The sequence below is a fragment of the Tenrec ecaudatus genome, chromosome 14 (genome assembly GCF_050624435.1).
Source record: "Tenrec ecaudatus isolate mTenEca1 chromosome 14, mTenEca1.hap1, whole genome shotgun sequence".
Lineage (NCBI taxonomy): Eukaryota > Metazoa > Chordata > Mammalia > Afrosoricida > Tenrecidae > Tenrec > Tenrec ecaudatus.
The window spans coordinates 109,914,338-109,937,724 of record NC_134543.1 but is presented as its reverse complement, the minus strand read 5'-3'; the positions used below and the strand labels follow the sequence as shown (position 1 = coordinate 109,937,724).

The 23,387-nt window shown below is 44.7% G+C and overlaps 1 protein-coding gene across 2 annotated transcripts in view; it reads left to right on the top strand.

The window, feature by feature from the left end:
• Positions 1-23,387, top strand: part of FBN1 (fibrillin 1) — a 256,213-nt gene that overhangs the window by 123,509 nt on the left and 109,317 nt on the right. For both annotated transcript variants that reach the window (XM_075530673.1, XM_075530672.1), the window contains exons 8-10: positions 2,709-2,834; positions 13,047-13,172; positions 20,390-20,548. In XM_075530673.1, the coding sequence (XP_075386788.1) occupies positions 2,709-2,834; positions 13,047-13,172; positions 20,390-20,548 (411 nt within the window). The remainder of the gene's footprint in view (positions 1-2,708; positions 2,835-13,046; positions 13,173-20,389; positions 20,549-23,387) is intronic.

Here is a 23,387-nt window from a genome sequence, read left to right as displayed (position 1 = left end):
TTGTTTTCAGAAAATGCAGCCTGGGTTTTCCCGAGGCAAACAAACACCAGTTTGGTGTTCCAATCACAAGTTAATCCTAAGGATAATACACAGTCAAACATAACTCGAGCTGAATCACACAGTTCTGTGGGTCTCCGTCAAGTCTCACACCAATAAATACCACGTCAGATAAACACGCGGGTTCTGGCCCTTGGCTACCACGTCTGACGTGGTCCTCCGCATGACCCTGAACTTAGCCTTTTGAATGTCAAGAGCAGTACAAAGTCATTTTGAAATCCGAGAATTATAAAGAGGTGGCCTCTAGGATTTTAGAATATAAAGATTATATTTAGTGCCTCTTTTGCTTTAGTGCCTACTTGTTGTCCTGGTGGGTGTGCCAGAGTGTGTTAGCCTTGGTGCTCTGAACTTGGCAAATACCCAAGAGCCCACTGACAGTGACCAGAGAGCCAGCTGCCCCTCAGCGAGTCATTGTCAGCGGTCGAGGTGGGAACAGGATTACAGTGAGCGGGTGGACAGGAAGAGAGGAGAGCTTTAGCTGTCCTGTGCACTTCAGACAGGCTGGATACTGCTGGCATTTTGCTTCCTGACGCTGCTATTCAACATCCAAGAAGAATTTTTTTAAATGTGAAATTAAAGATCAAACCCCACCCCCAATAAAAAGTCCATACATTGAAAATGACACATTACTAACACTTCTACATGAAAAAAAAGTTCATGCCTAGTGTTTTCGTTTTTCTGAGGAGATCCACCCAGCAGGTTGGGTTTCGTGCCTCCGGCTGGTACTCCTGGTTCTGGGGTGAACAGGTCCAGGAGGAGCTTGAGCTCTTGGAAGCATTCTCACCTGCGTCTCCTGCTGACTTAAAGGCCTGATCAGGGAGCCCACCGAGTTTTGCTTATATGCTAATGGCCACTTAGCGGTCAAGTAAAAGTGGAATTTCAGCATATCGAGGGAATGGAAAATTCCAGTGCAAGACAAAATTTAAATCCGCCCCAAACCAGAATTGAATTCTACTTCACATCCGTTGGTGGGTCGGGAGACTCCATTTCCAGCATGAAGTGACACTGTCATGCAAAATAAATCGCTTTTCTGGCCTGCTGAATTTCCTCAGCAATCCAGGTGGTTAGGAGGTTTTTACAAACCGCCTAAACACCACCTCAGCCTCCTGGAAGTCCTAAAGAATCCCTGAAGTAGAGAATAGTTAGATCGCCAAGCCACACTTGTATGATATCTGTGAAGACATGGAGAGACTATCCATGGACCCTTACAGTCTTCCCAGCTGAGTGGAAGGTGCTGGAAGGCATTAATTTTATTTTAGACCAGTGTTTCCCCAAGTGGGTGATACCTCTCACTGGGGTGGGGGATGGCTTTGGAATGGCCCACCGGCACCCCTAAGGGGGGACAAGGAGACAGGCTAAGAGGGGGTGATAGGTGTTAGGGGTGAGTGTTGCTGGTAAGCTGGACAGAGGGGCCCTTCTGCCCATGTGTCCTTGGAACCAGAAACACGGAAGGATGGGGCCAAATGGGCCATCTGTGTAGCTTCTCCCCCGCAAAGGGAGCGATCGTGGCCCAAATCCTAAGACAAGTCCAGTCTGGACACCGAGGGACAGCAAGGAAGCCACTGGGCTGGAATGGAGTGAGAGAAGGGAGGATTTTAGGAGATGAGATCAGGGCGTTCGTGGGTCTTATAGAAACTTCCAGGCCTTCCATGAGTTGGGTTTGAGCTGGGAGGAACTGATCTGACTTCCGTTTGAAAAGGTTTCCTTCGGTAGCTGCGCTGCCAGCTAGGTAAGTCTGCAGCTGAAGTTACGCCTTGGCCTCATTTTTTGTTTTACGTAATTTTACTGCTTGACAGCAAATTCTCTGGGGGTCAAAGCAGTTCTACAGAACGTGAGATGGTCATTTTCTGTTATAATTGTTCAAAGGCATTAACTGCCTCACGTAGACTCAGGGATCTTTAAAGAAATTCGGTTTCTACTGAACCATTCCATGAAGCTTTGAAAGAGAATTATTTAAACCAGGACGGTGTGTGTGTGTGGCATTCGATTCCAAAGAGTTCTTGGATAATAACTCTGTTGGGCTATTATTGTCAAGCTGGAAATGAAATCAAACCAAAATACCAACCTTGCTGCCATTGGGTCAGTACTGGCTCACAGTGAGCCTATAGGAAAGAGTTGAACCGACCCCAGGGGATCCAACCCTGTAACTCTATGAGAGCAGAAAGCCTCGTTCTCTCCTGCAGAGTGGCTTGTAGCTTCCAACTACTTACCTTGCGGTAAACAGCTCTAAGCATAACCCTGTGCCACCATTAATGAGGCAGCAAACTAATCCTCTTTTTCCCCATCGTATCCTTGCAATTTTGCACCACACATGGTAAAAACTCAGAGAATATTCTCTTCTCTACAGGGGAAGATGGAAGGTGGGGAACATAAACAACAGTATTGACTGCTTATAGGAAATTATTGACCACGTTATGTTAATCAAATTACTTATATGCTATAGACGCTTGCATAAAGTATGCACGTATTATTCATAAATTACATAATGCAGTCCTGAGAAGTGCATGCTCTCATCACATTCCAGATATGATGATAGACACATCACCTGTTAATATGAATCCTATATGTGTGTCCACAAAGTCCAATTGTCTTCTGTGATGAAGTTTATGTAAATCGCTGTCTCTCTCTGTCTCTCTCCGGAAATCTGACAGATGTGGATGAATGCCAGGCCATCCCTGGACTCTGTCGAGGAGGAAATTGCATCAATACTGTTGGGTCTTTTGAGTGCAAGTGTGCTGCTGGACACAGATTTAATGAAGTGTCACAAAAATGTGAAGGTAAGAAATCTCATGCTTTGCTGTTTGGTGGGGGGCACGATGGAGGGAGGCAGGGAAAACCTCACCACCCGCGATAGGCCTTGCTGGCGAACTGTCTCTAAATGCTCCTGTCTTTGTTATACCCACGGATGTTTAAATATAATACTCTCACCAGGAATAATCTGCCTTTGTACGATTGAACCAGAAAAACCCTGCAGCCTTTTCCACTTTTATAGGCCCCAAATAAGAGGTACATCTGAATCAAATTAAATATTAAAACAAGAAATATTTTTCGACCAGCATTTGGTTTAAAATGTTCAAGAGACATGTTTTTTGCCCAGCTTTGGAGACATGACTTTAAATCTGAACATTAAATATCATTCAGAATGAGGCATCTTCTGCCTTTTCTTGCTGCCATAATGTTTGCTTTTGGTGAGGAGAATTCTATTATTATCTCTTATACGGGTGTTCTTCGTGCCAGTTTTTGAAGTTCTTTTCTGGGGCTACTATATTCCTCTCAGATGGAAACCTTTTATTGGAATTCACATTAGAAGCTAACTTGAGGTGAGTCTGTGTTTGCATTTAGTTGACAGATCGAGCTGCGTACAAGGTGTTATGAGTACAGAGGACAGGTTCATAGTCATCACTGCTGTGGTTTGCGCCCCCGCCCCACCACCCCTACCCCATTCCTACCCTCCTAAGCTTGCCTGGCTCCCAAGTACTCTCAGTAAGCTCTTCCTGAGAGGGGATTTCCAGGGAGGAAGTGGGAATTCCGAGCTCTTTTCTTGGATGAGCGCATGGCCGTCGTGTGTGGAATGTTCGAGAGTAAAGTGACAGCATCCCGAGGGCTTCCTCTCTGGTGCACCTCCGCGAGGAAACCTTCCGCAGGCTCCACTCGGGGGAGTGTGGCTTGGAGTTTCATTCCACGGAATGCATTTTTTTTTCTTGGAACCAAGGTCCACTTTTTGATTTTGGACTCTAGCAAGAAAGAGCCCGTCCTGTGCGGTTGTGTGCGTAGGTTTGACTCCTTCATCTTTCTTGGTGGACCACTGTGGTGAGTCAAAAAATATGGCCTCTGTGGTTCCAGTTCATAGAGACCCAAGTTCATTCCAAACAAAGTGTGTCTGGAGTCGTCTCTGTGGTCAGGGAATGGCTGCAGACAAGTTCTCTGGGAATGCATTTGCCTTCTCCTTGTTGTAGGATGCCTTTGACAAAAGAGTCCAATCAAAGCATTGACTTCCTAGAGGATCTTCTTAGGCCAGTTAAATTCCAGGCAGGGAGGTCACTTCAGAAGGTTAAGATGCTTGGGATTCTTTGTGTGTGTGTGTGTGTGCGTGCGCAGGGGGCAGGTGGGATTCCCAAGGGGTCATCTTTATAGATTTTTCTTGCGGGACCCAGGAAAACCATGGGTCTTATTGTGAAGAAGGTTTAAGAAAGTAGGAGACTGCATTGGTGAGCAAAAGACCGAAGTCTTTTCTACAATGCATCTGTTTATTCTTCAAGAGTAACCAGGACAGGCCTAAGGGAAGGAATGTTGTTGGGAGCGCTGAGCCCACTTACCCCTCAGCCTCAATCTTGCCCCTTCAGGCTTCTTTTGTTCCCCAATCACAGAGAGCGTGAAAAAAGAAGACAGCGCGAGTCTCCTCGGGTTGCCAGAACAACTTCTTGACATGTTGCCAAGCACATGGAAGAGCCCAGAATTCTTTGAGGCTGGGGCAAGAGCAATGAAAGCCTCTTCAGAAGTGTCCAGGGCTAGATGGAAGACCTATATGGAGAACGAATTGTTTCAGGCTTTGATGCTTTTGTTTAATGAAGTTTGCGATGCTGCCAGAGCAAGACTTTCGGACTTGCCTTTGGAAATGCATGGTGGTTTAAGTGTGAACTGCAATTAGTAAATCACTTAGAAGAAGTGTGTGTATATGTGCCCCGACACTGTAGACTCTAACTTAGAGTTGGGGTTGCTTCAGGGCTGTTAATCATTATAGAATTTATCATTTTATTGGATTTTTAAATGCAATATGAGGACTCCCCCAAGGGTGCTGTTGAGTAGTGGTCACAGAGTTACTGCCTCAGAAACTTTATTTAGTCAGAATCAACCGGCTGACAGTGAGTTCTCTGGTTTGCTTGAAATCTAAGTTAGAAGCAGAAGATACTGAAAGGATCAAAGAATTTCCCCTAATTCCACTTTTTTCTTCTTCACATTTTCAGTTGGAAGCACTGTTCATAAGTATGTGAAGCACCCTGGCAGAGGTGCTAAAATTCCCATCTTTGACTCACCTTCTGGAGTTCTTTCTATTAGAGTACATTGTCTTTGTGTCTGCTTGTCAGAAACTAGCTCTATTTTTTTTAACAACTCTATTTCCTGATATTTTGAAAAACTTTAAATGTACACATAGATTTCTAGGCATTGCCATATATTTTTTAATGACTTAATAAGCTATTAAATTGATCACATCCAACATCTGTATCATCAATGGTTGCTGCATCTTTTAATTTTAGGGTTCAGCATTAAGAGTTGTATTCGGCAGCATGGTCCGTATGATTTGGCTCACCTGTCTTGGGTATTGGAATGATAAAGCCTTCAGCATGGACTTGAATTAGTCCCTTGTTTCTCTAATTTGGCTCACATGTGTCAGTTATGTCCATCAGGAAGGGTCACCATCTATGCATGTGGAAACACAGAAGACACAGATTCAGTGCTCAAATGGAAGAAAAAAATCATTTTATTTATGGCAAGAAATTGATTTTGATGAAACACACAATGGACCAAAAATATGGGTCTTAGGTACAATTACTTATCATTCTTGCTCACAAATACCTTAATTATTTTTAGTTGCCCTTTGAAGTGAGCAGCAAGATTAAAAAAAAAGAATACGTTTGCTTAGACTTTTCTTTCCCCTTTGTTCTCTAGTGTTATATTAAAGTCAGATGATGATTTTCTCTTATTTTGCTATGCAAAATTGACATTGGAAGAAAATGACCTGTTAGTACGAACTCCTGGTCTGGAAGTTAGTTTGGGCCTTGTTGATCTGTCTTAGTAGGCACACCATCAGCCAGTGTTCCGAGAACTCTTGGTGAGTTGAGTCTCCTCCCTCAGCTCCTTGGCTTTCCTTCAGTTCTGGCATCCTCTCTGGAAATGTAGAACTCTGGAGGAAAGAACAGTCTCTAGACGATGGATAAAAGGCATCTCAGAAAATCTGCCCCAAACGGCCCAAAGAATCAAAAGATTGTGTTCGTGCCCTAGGGAGTTGGTCAGGCTGCAATGGGTCTCTGCGCTTGCGTGGAAATTCTTCTGTCCCTTCTGCTATTAATTGCAGTGTCATTAAATATGTATCACCCTCCTGACTATGAGGAAAAGGAATCAGGTACCCAGGAGAACATATCCCCGTTCAACAACAAACAACAACAAATTGGTTTTGTTGAACATTCAACCAAATTGGTTCTAGCAAATTTATAAGAGATTAACCTCAGATGTAAGGGTTATCCAAAGTGCTTTTCATAACTTCCATTTTCAGACATTTCTCTTCCTTTCTAAAAATTATCCTGTTTTGCACAAAACTGAAAAGCAAACAAACAAACAAAACCCCCCGGATGGACCGAATTTGAAATACATACATTTACATTAGGTGCACTTGAAAGGCAGCAGAGATCCAATACCAATGATGAAGTTTTGGCAAGTTTAAGATGAAAAAGATTGAGATGTACAGCTATGACTTGAGCAAAGGGGCGTGGGAGTTCACGACCCACCTCTGCGGTTGATTTTTCCCATGCCTGTACAGAGTTCACACCTAAAGAGCACAACCGACCTCTTCTTTGTGAAAACCAGATCCATATTTGCCTAGGTTACCGTGGGAGGAAATGAAGAAACTTTTTTAAAAAAGTGTAATTAAACGATTAAGTTTTATAGCTGGCGAAGTCTCTTGGATTCCTAATTAACCACAGACATTTTGGGATTGAGATGATCGCCAGTTTAGCCTTTAGCCGTTATAATCGACTGCATGATACCAAAGCCTTGAACAAAGAAAAGAAACGAGATGTAGTTCTTCACTCCATGGTGCTGCTAACACATGAGCCAAACCATGTCAGTCCTTCCCTCTTCCAGAATCACGGTGTATTTATCCAAAGGCTACGTGCGATTCGGGCCCTTGTCCTCTCCGTCACCAAAGAGAATCCCTATGATACCTTTAACCCTTTGCTACAGCTGGGGTGCCGGACTTGGCAACTGATCGTAGACCCTCAGCTCACACTGATGTAGCCAGGCGGTTGAACAACAAACTCCGTTGCAGGCAATAAAGAAAGGAAGAAACCTTGGAATACAGCTCTGCTCTGCCACACATGGCGTCGGCCTGCCTTGGAAGCAGCTTGTTGGCATTTGGTTTCTTTGAGGGGGGAAGGGTGCGGGGGCTGGGGGTGAGGTGGGCTAGCCTGGTGGCGTGTACGTTATGCATTGGCCTGCTAAACACAAAGGCACCAATTCGAAGCCACCAGGACAAAGATGAAGCTGTTCTCTCCCACCCAGGTTTAGTCTCAGAAGTCCTAGGACACAGCTGTACTCTGCCCTCCATTGGGTATGAATTGGAATCAACGAGATGGCAGGGGGCTTTTAACCTAGTGTTGGCAATGCCCGTCGTCCTCTGGGCAAACTCGGGCCAGGCAGTCATCATCTCTGAGTCGCTTCAGCTTCCAAATGAGAAGTTCAACAATATGGTAGCTTAGGGTTCTTTCCATACCTACCACCCAGACACTCCAGCTTTATATTTTTGAATTATTTTCAAGTTGTGAGCTGTGAACACTGGCCCGCATCCTGTGACTATAAAATAATATTGCTGTTTTTTTTCTGTACATGATTTGAAAACATCAGCTTGTTGTCCTTTTAGTCAAGTCACACATTGTACACTGAATTCAGTGTGTATAATCAACAAAGCCAGTCTCACAGGGAGGGAAAGGGAACCAATGACCCTGATCTTCTCTCAACTGAAAAATAAAAAGCCAAAAAACTCCCAACCAGTGACCCTTGTCTTTTCTCAACTGAAAAGTCAAAAACCAAAAAACTCCCTGCCATCAAGGCTATTGGGACTCATAGTGACCAGAAAGTCAGTGAAGTCACCAACAGCTACCAAGAAGTAGCGGTAGGATGGGCTAGAACTGCCCTTGTGGGTTTCCAAAACTCCAAATCATGATGACAATAGAAAGCCTCATTTTTCTTCCTCCAAGTGGCCAGCAGTTTCAAACTGCCAACCTTGTGGTTCACACCCCCAACGTGTAACCCACTACGCCATCAGGGCTCCTAGGAGGTTTCTAGAGTGCAGAAATAGATAGTGCTTCCCAGCCAAGATTCAGCCCCCACCAGTTCTCCCAAACAGATAAATACTTATGCCTGGCGTTTGGCACAGGTTGACTGCTAAGAAACTGGGGAAGCCTTGCATTTTCTCTCACTTTGGATTCCTGGAATTCTATTTATAGGAAAGAAATACACAGTGTTAAGGGTATGGAGAAGCAATAAATTAGTAGGCATGCATTTCAGAGAGCATGTTCTGGCCTTCTACGATCGGAGAGGCTAGCCTGTACTAGGAGCACTCGTGGCCTCGTGTCTATGGTCAGCAGTTTGAAACCTCCAGCTTCTCCTTGGGAGGAAGATGAGCTTTCTACTCCTGTGAAAATGTAAGTCTCGGGAACTCATAGGGGCAGTTCTACCCAGCTCTGTAAGGATTGTGAGTCGGCAGCAATTTGAAGGCAGTGACCCAGTGAGCCTTTTACTATGAGCAAGCAACTTTCATAACCATTTGCTAACCAAGAGGCTGGAGGTTCACGTTCACCTAGAGGCATCTGGGGAGAAAGGTCTACATGTGAAAGATCATGACCACTGATAGCCCTCAGAGCACAGTTCTACTCTGACACCTGATGGGTTCATGAGGAGGCAGACTCCACTCTACGGGTTTCCTATCAGAAACATGGTCATGGGATTGGAAGTACTGCTTTCACTGCTGGTCAAGCAACAGGACCAGGAAACAGGAGGTTCAAGAAAGTCACGGAGAAGTAGACCCCTGAAGGGAAAAGGGTGTGTGTGTTCTTAAGGAGGGAACATTAAGGGGGATTCCAACTCATCCAATATGCTTCTTCAGATTTACCTCTGTGGCCTATTCTAGTTTTATCGTGCGGAAATCAAGGCAGTGTGACCCAGGATGTAGTTCCTGATCTTGTCTGGGTTCAAGGGCACGCAGGAGGTGCAAATGCTTTTCCTCTCCTTCCTTGCAACCCTTGCTAACAGGGGGCCTGGGTTTAACCCCGCTTTATAAGGTTCCTGGATGGTGAAAATACTTTGTACTTGACTACTAACTAACTTATAAAGATTAGCAGTTCAAACGCACCGAGAATGTTGTGAAAGGAAGAACTAGCGATTGGCTTCGGTGCAGATTACAGTCACAAAAGCCCTATGGCAGTTCTAGTCTCCAGTACTTAGGGTCACCAGAAGTGAGTAGGGACTCAGTGGCAATGGGGTGTTGTTATTTGGTTTTTCTAAAAGGATAAAGCCCATTGTTTTTAGTTTTACCCATATTCGTTTTCAGAAGGCCTCAGCAGAATGAGGAATCTGTGCCAGCCTCTGACCAGTGCATAGAACTCAGGTTCAAAAGCATGCCTGTACTGTGAGGATTCCAGGAATTAATACATTCGCAGCATTTAGACAGCGCCTGCCACTCAATGCATGTTTGCTGCGATTCTTGTTGTTGTTGCTATTGCTGTCTCAGCAAAGGACCTGTCCCGCCTGGTGCAGGACCAGGTAGGGCTTCATTGTGTTGTGCACAGAGTCACAGGGAGTTGGACCCAACTACACAGCATCTAATGGCGACCACCTTGACAGGATGGGAAAGAAGATGCTCCCCCATCCTGTGAAAGTTAATTGGGTTTTCAGGACAACTTCTTCTGGTAGATACTGCTACTTAAATATCCAAGACCCAAGACCTCTGCATTTGGATGTATATCAAAAGCCTAATAAAGATATTAACAGTCATTTATACTGACAGGATGAGAAAGGATTTTAGCAGTGTCTTCTTGCATGATCTTTGACAGGCCTGGTGTGGTCCAACCATTACATTTTAGAGATACTTTAGGAAAGGTCCCGTTCTTTTTAATCTCTCTGTTTCATAATTATATGAGAGGACTTCAAGCAGTTTGTAGAAAAATTCCATTGTCATTTAATTCCAACTTTTCCATGAACGTTTTGAAGTCCCCTTGTAGCTTCTTCTATCTTTAAATAGGCTGGCCAGCCCTGATGTCCTTAGGGGCCCTGGAGTCAATTTCAGCTTATAGTGACTTAGATTCTTTTGACCTAGAGTGCTCCCATCCCACAGGGTGTCTTAATCTGTGCGCGGACAGGGGCGCCAGGTCTTTTCTCCTGTGGGGCAGCTGGGTGGGGTAGAACTACTGACCTTCCAGTTAACATCTGGGCACTTAGCCATTTGTGTCACCAAGGCTCCTTATCTAGTTCTGTAGGCCCCTTGCCATATATATATATATATATATATATATATATATATATATATATATATATACATATATATATATGTAACCGGGCCCTTTGCCATATACATACATACATATATACAGACACACACATATGTATGTGTGTGTATGTGTATATATATATATATATATATATATATATATATATATATGTAGGAGAGTAACTGGGTAAATAAGAAGACTTCATGTTAAAGGCCTCTCTTAAAATATTACTCCGGATTGTTCTTCGAACTCTAGAACCGTAGCCTCTTTCTGTTGACTGCTTCTCTCCCTGACTCTTTCCCTCAAAGAGGTGAGATTTATGTCTGTCAGAAGAGAATATACACCTTTACCATTACAAACTTCACGGTGACAATGATGTTTATGTTAGCGTTGACGGTAATATACGCAGTGAACGCTTGTTTAGTTTAGCCGCTAGCCTCGAAGAGAGGAGTGAGGATCCAGCTTTTAAAGTGGTTAAACTGCGTGTAAACAGTGTCAGTGCCGCCTTTTTTGACTAACAGGGTGAACTTGAGTCTGAAGATACTTGAATCTGATCCACACCACTTATACGCCATTTTGTTTTACAAATTGAGAGCAATACTTAGATTGCAGCAGAATGTTCTTGTTCCCAGTCTTGAGTCCTTCAGCGTTGTACCAAAGCCTGCCTGCCCATCGTAATCCACCGGGAGACTTGGGCCAGACCTCACCTCACCCTAAGGCAGAGAGCCTCGGTCTGGGAAATGAGACCCTGCAGAAAACCTGGATCCCAAACTAAGTTTAGTGTCAGCAAGAAGTTTCTAGGTTTCCCTTCCTAGGGCCGCATGTATAGACAATTATCAATGTTTGAATCTGTTCTTGGGCAGCTGTCCCTGCAGAAAACGCTCAGGTGTGTCCTAGGGGACTTCTGCTTTCTTAGGAGCAACCAGTGAATTCTGGTTCGAGCGAAAACTTCACAGAATGCTGATACCTATGAGGGGCTATCCTTGGGGGCAACACCCGTGGGGAGAAGAGGAGGTGCAGGAGGATGCAGTCAGAGAAGAACATCCCAGAGGCAGCATCCCAGGTCCCTACAGGGGAATTGGGGAGTGACTCTTCAGAGTTGTCCCTCATTGGTTCCGATTGACCGTACCGCCTCCTCAGTCCGTCACTGAATGTATATACGCTGCCTGGGCAGACGAGTTCATTTTCTTCAACTGAGGCAATGCCCCAAGGGACGGAGGTCCAGAGGCTGGTGGCTGGGGGCTGTCAGTGCTCCCCGCCGCTGGGGCCAGAAGTCCTTTCTTGAAGACAAGGCTGTGTAGTGGCTCCAAGTGCCTCCCACAGGTCATTGATGGAACCCACAAAAGCCACCACACTAGAGTTCCAGAGCTGCTGAGAGCACCAGGGAGACACTTCCTCCCTTCGGGTGCTCACCCGAGTCGGCCAGGTCTTGTGCGACACTCATACTGAAGGGTCTTCCCTGAGGACCTTGGCCGCGTCCAACACTCAGGAGTCTGGGCGAGTTTTAGGTTTTCTAAGTTACACAGGGAATGGCTCCCGAGAAGGCTGAATGACCAGCACGCTTTGCCTGTCATATTAAGTGAAACCTTAAGTAAATTCATTAATAGGTATTACAAGGCAAAAGCATACTTTCCCCCGCATACATGAGTCACTTAAAGTACAGTTTACATGTGTTGGATGAGATAATAGCAAAAGAACAAGAGGTAACAGCCCACTGACCTGAAGTCACCAACGAAAAAGATGGCGCCGATGACGGCTCTGTGGCTCTTCTGTGCGGGCACTGGTGCCGTCGACACGAAGCATGGGACTAAGAGCGCCACAGCCCTCCTTTCTCCTAGACAAGACTTTTGGTGAATAAAATTAAGATTCGGTGCCTAACCAAAACATAATTAACCTCGTGCCACACCCAGGAGTGTCACTTCATCAACTTAAGCGGGTCTTCTTTTTCAAGTAGAATTAGCTACAGAAATTAAGAATTTGCTTTCATACTTGAATTATATTTTGTTTTACATTATTTTGACAATGACATAAATAATGAACTTTGGGGGAGGTAGTATTCAATCTAGTAACATAGACATCTTGACTCAGCTTGCTTATTCAGTTTATAGAGTTGTGCTGGATTTTAAAAATCTGAAATATTGAAATTTGATTTTTTTAAAAACTTTTTGGTTCTGGAGCTATATTATGCTATATTATGACTGCTGTTGTTCATTTCTATTTTAGTGAGATTATTTATATGAAAATGTTACAGAAAATCACCAGCTAGCTAGATGCACAGTAGAAATGTGAAACAGTAAAAGCATCAATATTTAATTTCTTCGTGAGCCCAAATGACTAAGAGTGGGATGCACAGAAGTGGGAAACTCAGCTCCCAATAGAAGTTTTGTCTGTTTTCAAAGTATCAGGTGCTCTTAATACAAAGGGGCTTCCAAAAGTTTGTGGGAATATTCCACTATCTTCCCATTCCATTTTTCCCACAGACTTTTTGAAGTCCCCTTGCGCACTGTCTGGCTCCCATGGAAAGAGGTTGAGTGCTCAGCTGGCTGAGCCCCTGGGCAGTTTGCGCTCAGCTCTGGAGCCTGGTAACCCCCTTCGGTAAATCTGTGTTGAAAGAAGCAGCCCCGCCTTCTTGGGATTGACCATGGCTGTGTTAGGGATGTGGTTGCATCTGCATCTGGTGGTGATGATTGGTTCCCTACTGTGTTCTACAAACGCTTCTTCCTGTTGCAGATATTGACGAATGTACCACTGTTCCCGGAGTCTGTGATGGGGGCGAGTGTACCAACACAGTCAGCAGCTACTTCTGCAAATGTCCCCCAGGATTTTACACCTCCCCCGATGGCACCAGATGCATAGGTGGGTTCACTTACAAACGGGCGCGGCTTGTGGAAGTCCTTTCCGTTATGACTCTCTTTCTAACAAGTGAGCTGAATTGGGGGGGGGGACGGGGAGGCGGGAGGGCTTGACCTAAAAAGAAATGTGAATTTTAAATGGCCACACCTTCTCTTCCGGAATAGACACCTTGTGGTCTTATTTGGGGTTCCCCCTGAAAAGAGGGGGATGTTCCAGGAGACCCCACAACAATCCTTGCCTATGAACTAACGTTACAGTTCCATGTGTATCAAACCTTGACCTTCATCCCCTCCTTCAGTCATTTCCTGTGTTCATATTGATCTGAACTGTCACGGTTATCTCTGAATTGGTCTCTGTTTCCTGCCATTGCTGCCATGCATAGTGTCAGATTTATCTTTCCTAAAATAGTGATTCGATTAAATAACTCCTGCTCAAATACCTCTGGTAGTTCTCTGTTAGAACTTAGAAGTTCATGGTGTTAAGCATCTGTCCCTTGGGTCTCCCAGGGGCTGCTGTAAAGAGCCTCCAGGCCTGCTGGGATGGAAGAGGGGGCAATGAGGGGGGCGGGGATCTGGGTGAATAGGCTCAGGCTCCCCTCCTTTCCTCCCATGATGACGACTTCACTGTCGTCTGTTGTGAATGTTAGGTTTCCATGTGTAGCATTCATTAAATAAGGAGTCTTCTTGTTTGAAAAATGGTTACAACAATTGCTGGATTTCATGATTGTTAAGGGTTCCTTTAACTTGATCATCTTGCTCCTCGGGAGAAATAGGAGGCTTTCTATTCCCTAAAGAGTTACAGGCTCGGAAACCCACAGGGACAGTTCTACTCTGGGCTGCCAGGATTAGTAGGGACTAGAAGTACCCTGACAGTCTGTCTGTCCCTTTATGACACCCTTTAACCTTAGAACTGAAACTCCCAGAGGCCGATTTTCAGCTAAATCCTAAATCGGGCCATAAAATAAACAGCATCACCAGTCAATACTGAGCACCTGTAGAAACTCATTTGTAGGAAGTCAATTGATCAGCATTGACCTAAAGCAAAGAGGAGAAGGGAAGGGAGCAGGGGCTAGGGGTGGTTTCAACGACTGGAAACAGTGACTAGGATTGAGACTGTTGACACGTCGTGAGATATGTCACCAGGATCATTCAACAACATGGATCGAAACTGTTCAGGTAAAACTTCAATGTGCTCTTTAACCTTTGCTCCGAACTATAAATTAATATTTTTTTTCAAAGTAGTGATTAGGTTTAAGATCCACCCAACCCTGGGATGAATTCATTAACATAACAAAAGGAAGTTCGGTTTTCAAACAGGGTTATTTTTATGGGTTCAGAGGTTGAGATTTCCTCTTCTATTTGGGGAGGGACACCCTTCAATATTGTGAGTAGCTAGACAAGGAGCACCTTATTATAAGGGAAAGGCTCAGAAGCTTGTGACACAGAGCCCTGGGGAAAGACCATGCTACCTCTGATGCTTACTTCCTGGTCCATGTTTTCCAAGAAACTCAGCTTTACATCTTTTCCAGAGGCCACAGCTTTCAGACCAACATGGAATTTCACTGGAAATTCTGAATTCCCTTTTGCTTGGTCATAGATACTAAAAGCTGGGGCCAGTCGCTTGCAGTTGGCAACTAAGTGAGGTCAACATATCTGGAATTGTCCTTAGATACCACGGTGGTGCCTGGATGGCCTTTTTTTTTAAATTTTCGAATTAGGCCACAGATACTGGCGTGTCAGTCAGTGTTTCAAGGGCAATTGGTGAAGGTCGTTTCCTTGCAAACTCTGCCACTTAGCACAAGGCCTCCAGCGGTTATAACTCAGTGGTGAGAGGAATCAGAAGTTCTTTCCTGGTCAGATACTAGATAGAAAAAAAAAAAGCCTTCTAAAGGAGCCCTAAAGGGAATACAGCAAAATAATTTTAAAACATGCATACATCAAACAACCGATCTAGTTGTAATCATTTTCTTTTTACCACGTATACGCACGCCGATGAGCTGCAAAGGAAAAAGAGCGCACGGAAACTAAGGTGTGTGAGGTATCGTATGTGAAGTTAGTGCTGAGAGCAGTCCCGTGAGATGAGAAGAAGTTGAGGGCTGGAGACCTTTGAAGATTACGATGGTTTGAGTGATGAGCTGGGGTGCCAGCCTGCACCGCCAGAGTCCACAGCCCCAAATCCTTCCACCACACTGCACACTGGATGCAGCCAACGCTTGCTACCACCCCACCCCCACCCCCAGGCAAGCCCTGTTTCTCTTTCCTTTGTGTGTGTGTGCGTGTGCATGTGTGTGTGTGTCTACAAGGAACATCTTGTCGTATAAAACGATCCCAAAGATCTTTCTTCCTTTCCCTGGTGCACTTTCCTGCCATAGTAAACAATTGATTTGGCTCTGGTCACAGAATGATACATTGCCCTGTCTGGCTCTGTCTTCATGGTCTTTGATATGTTTGGATCCATGTTCACTTAGAGAGACCCCCACCCGCTATTTATCCCTATTGATAAGAAAACACGTTCAGTCCCCCATAGAGACATAAATCTGAGGTCCGTGTCTCCGTTGGCTGTCTGGATTATTAGAAGATCTAACAATAGCAACTCTTATCACACACCACTAGCTATTCAAAGCCAAGGCAAAAAAAAAAAAGTATTGCTTCTAGGATTCTAGTGCATAGGTTCACAGTTTTAGGCCAAACCACGAGTAATTTAAACCTATCTTTGTGTTCAGTGGAGGGCCACACACAAGTTCTCCTGGCAGTATGCATATCTTAGTCTACTTAGGGGCCTTTTGCAGAAAGGTCCAATCAAAATGTGGCTCCGTGGGAACGGCTGTGCCAGCTAAATTCAAGGCAGTGAGATCCGCGCAGAAGGTCATGGTGATTGCCTTTTGGGATTCCCAGTGAGTAATGTTGATGGATTTTTCTCTTGGGATCCAAGTAGACCATGGGAACTGATGATGAAGAAGTTTTCAGAAAATTGAAAACTGTACCCGTGAGAAAAAAAGCCAGGGAAGTTATGATGAATAATTTCTTTTTCTCCCATCAGGAAAACGAACCTGCTTATTATATGCAAATAATAGAGTTTCCTATGCCCTGGGAGAATTGGTTTGGAATTGTACCCCATCTACCTGACCCTGATCTTGCCCCTTCAGACTTAGTTTTCACCTCCCAAACTCAGAGAACATTGGAAAGGCGCACAATGTGAGGTCCCCGAAGAAGCCCGAACTCTTGATTCTCTGAAACATAAATTGATTTATCTTACAGAGGATTCTTTGAAGGGGAAGTGTGAGAGAGGCACCACTTTCAGAACTGTATAGCTCTCGATAGAGCATGTATCAAGAAATCATAACTTTATTCTCCATGTTTTTATTCGATGAAGGTATTTCTGGTTTTGTAGCAATCCTTTTGGTCTTAGCCTTCTATTGTCACTCATTCTCATTTCAACTGTGAAGACCCATCAAGATGTCCTATGCCTAGTTTGGGCCCCCAGAGCTACTGGCTCGTGGTTGGACTGTGAGTGATTGGCTAGCTTGTGGCTATGCCACAATAACCTTTGAAGGCCCGGATAATCCACAATATGCTTTTCCGAAAGGAGTGCTAGTGGTGCTGTGGGATAAGGAAGAGGCTGTTCATCAAAAGATCAGCAGTTCAAACCAATGGCCGTTCTGTGGGAGAAAGAAGAGGCCGCCTAGGAAACCCTAAGAGCAGTTGTGCTCTCTCCTGTGGGGTCCCTGTGAGTTGGAGCGGACTGGGTGGCAACGGGTACCCTCTTTCTGGGAGCAGATGGCCACATCTGTCTCCTAAAGAGCACGGGATGGGTTGAACTGTTAACCTTTCCATCGGCACACACTGTTAACCACCGTGCCACCAAAGCACCTTAGTAAGATAGTGGACATGGTCAATTTGCTAAATAATCGCCATTATCAGTCCCTGGAGAATTTGCCACGGGCAGTTGTCGTCCTCGGGTCCTCTGAAAGATCACTTGTGCTGAAAATCACGTGCACACGTTTCTTAATTTGCCTGCATGTCTGCACTAGGCTGTGACCACCACATTCATTGGAAGCTGGGACTCTAGCCAGCTGTGAGCATCTCTTCCCATTCCAACCAATGGTGGCATTCAATACGTATAGCGTTTACTCCTTTTCGAGTAAATAACATTTTACCAGCTTGAAAGAAATGTAGGTTCAAAGGAAGAAGTATCTGCAGTTTCCACTTCTCTGCCTTCTTCACAGCGAAACCTTGTCTTCGCCGCCTCTCCAGCCCCTGTATCCCGGAGCAGGCTGCAATAAACTCGGGCGACCTCTTTGCTGAGACTTTAGTCTGAGCAGAAGTACAGGGACTGGACCCACAAACATTTTTTGGGAAAGCACATTTATACTTGCTTGTGGTTTTCAGTGCTTTTCAGAAATAATTTTATATCCTTCAAAGCTGACCCATCATTTTGTTTTATGGTACGTGTAGGTTTGCGTTGGCCTTCTCCACTGAGTGCTGGCATGTTGAATACTTCCAAATGAATCTCATTTTTACTTTGTAATTGATTATGGGCTGATTACATAGACTATATTTATTGTCCTTTTTTGTCAAAAGCTTAGATTTTAGTCAGACGGGTTAAAACAATCAACTGCTAAGTCTTTTAAAACAATTTTAAAACTCCTTGCTTTTGTTCACTGTTTCATATTGATTGGTAAATGAAAGATTAAAAAAAAAACACCTTTCCTGGCCCTGTTACTCCTATTAGGTCCATAACAGTTTGGTTTTGCAATACTTTATTTAGTGTTGTGCAAAACTTTATTTAGTGTTGTGCAAAAAGAATCTTTCTTATCTGGTTAGATGCTTCTGACTTGGGATATATAGAATTCTATTTTTATTTATTTTTCTCTTTTTACATAAGAACATTGTTCTGTGTTCATAGTTAAAAAATAAATAGCAATGAGGATAGTTGCTAAAACTAAAATTACAGGGCTCTCTCTGTGACAGGTACTGCTCTATAAATTTATGAATATTATCTCATTTGACCGTCAAAACAGCCCCATAAGAGGGGAACCCTTATTTTATCCATTCCATTTTACAGAGGAAGAAAATGAGAACCGGAAAGGGTACTTAAGAGAGCTCAGACATGACACAGTAGGTGTCCCAGGTGCCCCACTTGTACGGTCCCACTCACACTGTGGGAGCGGCACATTTAAATGCACCCAGTCCTCACTGAGCAACATGGTTAGGTTCCACGTACCAGGTCACTATGCAAGATTGATGTCAAGTGAGAGTTGGTAACTGTACCCCATCTTCAGTGCCAGTCCCCGCTTTCCAACAGGCTCACTGATGAACTGTAGATGACTGTGTGGTGATCCCATCCTTACTACGCTATCTTCAGCATGGTGGAGCTCATGTGGCTGACAATGGTGGTAGTGGTGGTTGAGTGTTGCCCTCTACCCAACACCTTCTGCCACCACGTGGGGGCCAGAGGGACTCCACTCATCCGCCACCTGTCATTCCTGCTGCCCACTGCCTGCTTGGGTAGACACCCTACTTGTCCTCCATTGTCCCTGCTCCATAGCCCCTTGAAGCCTCTCTCTACTTCCCACCTCCTCCTCCTGATTTCCTCTGCCAACTTTGAGCCCCCACCCCCCGACCTCTCATTACCCTCCCACAACCTGGTGTCAGTCAGCCAGTGCCCTATGTTCTCGAATGCTGTGCTAAGATGTCATGAACCAGTAAGAGATGGTATCCCGTGAGTGGTCAGTTGCCACGTCTGGGGTGGTTTGGTTGCCACGGGGGTCTTGGATGTATCACTCTGGGTGGGCCTTGGGGAATGCTCTGAGCCAACCACAGAGCTCATGTAAGGCGTGGACCCTCAGTGATGCTGCCTGAGACATTTTTTTTTCAATATCTTGAGTTTACAATGTCAGGTAATGAGATCATAGACAAGTGAGGAGTGGGTGTAGACCCAGTCCATGAAGACGTCCCCAGTAACGAATTTCAAGGATCATGAGCATTTCAGCTAAGGATCTTCAGCTCTTTGGGTGTAGTAATGGTTTCTCCTCTCAATTAAAGTGCTCACAATTGCAGGCTTTGCATTCTTAGGTGTGATGTTGACGAACTTTTCAGCATTAGCGTTTGTGAGCCAACTTGATATCTAATATTCAGACTTATAGCAAACCGAGGGATGGATATTTGGCAATTAAAAAAATCCTCCACCTTGCAAAAAGACTTACAACTATATTCCTATTAACTTTTCAGAACGCTATCTTACTCTAACTACACAGCAATAGATTTAACTTGAAGAAAGAGAGAGGCTGTCAGGTAGATAAAGTTTTTATTTTTATGGTGCCACTTGCCTCCTGTATCTCTCAAGAATATCTCAAGTGCTCCCAAGGGATAATATATGTCTCCTCTGTCACTGACATTTTTGGTAGCCCAGAGTTGTACTGTAATATGTCAGGTGTTGTCATGACAGTCAGACATGATGTAATCCAATAAAAGCGATGTATGGAAATGTCTCTTACATGCTGCTTTGAGAAGATACCTTTCTGCCCCACAGGAATTCTTTAAGGCCTGCTGGGTTTTATTGGCCTAAGAACTTAGGATCATGTACATTTTGATCCTGTAAGTAATTAGTTCCTTCTAAAATCCACAAGGGCTTGAAAGCAAAGGAATTGTTGATTAACAAGCATTGGATCTGACTGCAAAGTACTTCATGCCTTTCTAAAAAAAAAAAAAAAGAAGAAAGAAAGAAAGAAAAGAAAATCTCACAAGTCTGACTCACAGTTTCAGACAGAAAAATAAGAAAGATCTTTTTCAAAATGTAGACTATAGCACAGACTTAATGTTGTTTTAAAATAGATTTATATAAATATTTGCCTAAAGTGGCTCAAATTAAGTAGTTTGAAACCAAGGACAACACAGAGTCTTTACAGCATGGAGACACGTCTTTATAAATAATTAACTGTCACCGCCAGTGATTTTCTTAGTCTCTCTTTTCCTATGGAGCATGTGGTTTTAATCATTCCTTCCCACCTTAGGTGTGGAATCTGGGACTTGGGCCAAGTGCACCAGTGCGCAGGGGCACAAGGTGTGAGACGGGGGTTTCTAACGGAGCATTGTTCCCCAGCCTCTTCCCTTCCAGGGGGCCAAGTGTGAAGTGTGGAGGGGCCCCCGGGGCAGGAGGGTGTGGTAAAAAGGTTGATCTCACTGACGTGGGGGTGTGCCTGTGTTTCCGTATGCTCCCAGATGTTCGCCCAGGATACTGTTACACGAATCTGGCGAATGGCCGCTGTTCGAACCAGCTGCCACAGTCCATAACCAAAATGCAGTGCTGCTGTGACGTTGGCCGGTGCTGGTCTCCAGGGGTCGCTGTTGCCCCTGAGATGTGTCCCATCAGAGCCACAGGTAAGACCACCCTCCCCCCCCAACCCACCCCCACCTCCCCGCTCCCCTATTGCCTGTAGAGAATCACAACCCAACATCCTCCTGCCCCAAGGACACTCATGTGCCTGAGACTCAGGTCATGGGCACTCACCGCAACTAATAACGTTGGGAAGAGATGACATACAGGGACTTGCTCCAGACAAGGAGCAGGGAAACGGGAGGTATCTATGCGAACCATGCTGTTTCCAAGTTCGGCTTCTGGCTTATTACTGTGGAATATCGATCTTTTCTGGAAATGCATGTTCCTGCCGATCCTCATGGTATTTCTCTTGGCTCTCCTTGTGTTCTCAGAAGCTCAATAGGATACAGCGCGGCTCGCCCAGAACCTTTGGGTGAGCTATTCTGACAACATGGGACTCTTGTCTTTCTTGTTGCCAAGCCTGTTTTTTTTCTTCTTATCCTTCACTGCCTTCTCCCACTACTTCTTCCTCCTCTTCCTCTTCTCCTCCTCTTCATCGCAATAGCTTTTTAAAAATTATTTTATTGGGGGCTCGTACAATTCTTATCACAATCCATACATCCATCCATTGTGTCAAGCGCATATGTACATTTGTTGCCATCGTCATTCTCAAAACATTTGCCTTCTACTTGAGCCCTTAATATCGGCTGCTCATTTTCCCCTCCCTTCCTACTCCGCCCTCCCTCATGAATCCTTCATTATTCATAAATTATTATTACTTTGTCATGTGTTACACTGTCTGACGTCTCCCCACCCCCCCCCACCCGCCGCCCTCTTCTCTGATGTCCATCCCCCAGGTAGGACACAATAGTTTGTTTTTTTTTAATATGTTTTATTCCCTACATTTCTACTATTACTCCTCATTGGTGTAAAAGCTTATTTACCCTCGTCTGGATTATTAAGGTTGCCGCCTTACTGCATGGCCTCTCATCATACCCGCCTCAGATGTTTTCCAAGGCAGAACTCATCAGAAGTTCAGGCTTGAAGATTATAGCTCAAGAATATTTTAAAATATGATATCCATAAAAATCTTCACAGGATGAACAGGGAGCATTTGCTCAGTGGTCCACCTCACCCCATGTCTGGTTGTGCATTCTGGTAGCTTTATTTTCTAGGGAAACTACATTATCAAGCGATTCCTGAACCCAATCTGACCTTTTGAAATTTAAGGTGTTTTTGGATTTTTTTTACTAAAATGCCCGCCCCCCCCCCAAAAATGCCTTCATGTCTTCCCACTTCAGCTCCTTATCCCCTCTTCCCCATCCCTGCCATTCTTGTCTCTTCCAGACTGTCTTATCCATTAGGGACCGGCTCAAACATGACCTAATCCAGGGACACCCCAGGATAGCCACAGCTGGGAATTTCCCTTCTTCCTTGGGGCTCTCCTGGCGCTGGTTAGCACTGTTCTCCCACTGCTGTGTTTGGTGGCTCCGGGTGTCCTGTGTAGCTCCATTACTAGGGGATGCCCCTCTTCGCAGATCTCGGGCATCGTTACAGGCCTGCATTCTTTTCCTAATGCTTGTCATGCTTCCACAGTACTTAGCAGAGCCTGGGGTTGTCTCTCATTTCTTAACCTGACTCCTCAAACGTACCTTTAAATCAGGGGGCTTCGGGAGAGAAAAGGAAGGTGAGATGGGTCAAGGCAACGTTTGTGCGACACTGGAGCGTGTGCTGTTCGCAGAAAGGACCTGGGTCAGGGACCTGCTCACAGCTGTTGCCATAACATTTCTGTTTATTGCTGAGCATTACATCGGGGGATTAAAGAAGCAATAAAAGAAGCTTCCAATATAGTTTCACATATAACAAGTCATATGTTTTGTCTGATTTGCTCACTGTCGAGGAGCTAAAAAGATACTCCAGGCTCTTTGGTTTACTAGGAAACGTTTGAGTAGGTCCCTATTCAGAAGTACATGAATTTCCATGGAGACATGACTTGGGTTCCAAGAGAACCATCCTTTTAAAGTGTGTGTCAATTAAGGGGTCAGCAGCATTTGGTGTGGCTTCTGCCCTGTGCTGAAGACTGGAAGAGAAGAGAGGGGACCAGGGTGGGTGTAGGTGCCCCTGGACGGCCTGGTGTGGTACAGGAGCATGGAGCACAGTTCTGCTGTGTGGCTTGGCAGAGATTTGCTCTCCTGTAGGTACGACTGAGAGACACACACCTTGAAATTAGACCCAAAGCCAAGTAGGTGGACAGAATGAACGAATTTGCAGGTAGATTTTTGTTTGCTCAAAGATTCTGGTACCAGTGCTGGGGGGTGGGGTGGGGTGGTGGTGCTGGTAAACTTATCGAGAGTGATGCTGACAGGGATTATTTTAGATTGACAAGGGATTATTTTAGATTGATCAACTTTTTGCACATACACACACCATATCTGGGGTAGAATGTGTCTAGATAAAAAGATGGACATTAGCTGAATGCAATTCACCTCACACTGCTGAGTGGTAAAGTGGGTCATGGGATAGTTATAAAGCTGCAGAAAAGGGGAAAGAGTAGAACACAGGACTCGGTGTGGCACACTTTCCTAGAGAGAGTCAGATGCATTCACCTGCCTGCATAAAGTAATGTGACCCTGAATTAGCAGAAGGGCCAATGGGCTATCTAGCTGCCTTTGTACAAATCCTAAGGGACTTAAAAGAGAAAGGGTGAATTAATGCATGTAGGCAAAGTGAGCTCCAGCCAATAATTGTCATGCAATTAATTCTAACATGCAGTTGATTAATTCTTCTTATGTGCCATTGGAAAGAGCCATGGTAACATAGTGGGCTATGCACTGGGCTGTTAATCGCAAGGTCGGCAGTTTGAACCAGCTAGCCACTCTTAGAGGGAATGCTGAGGCTGTC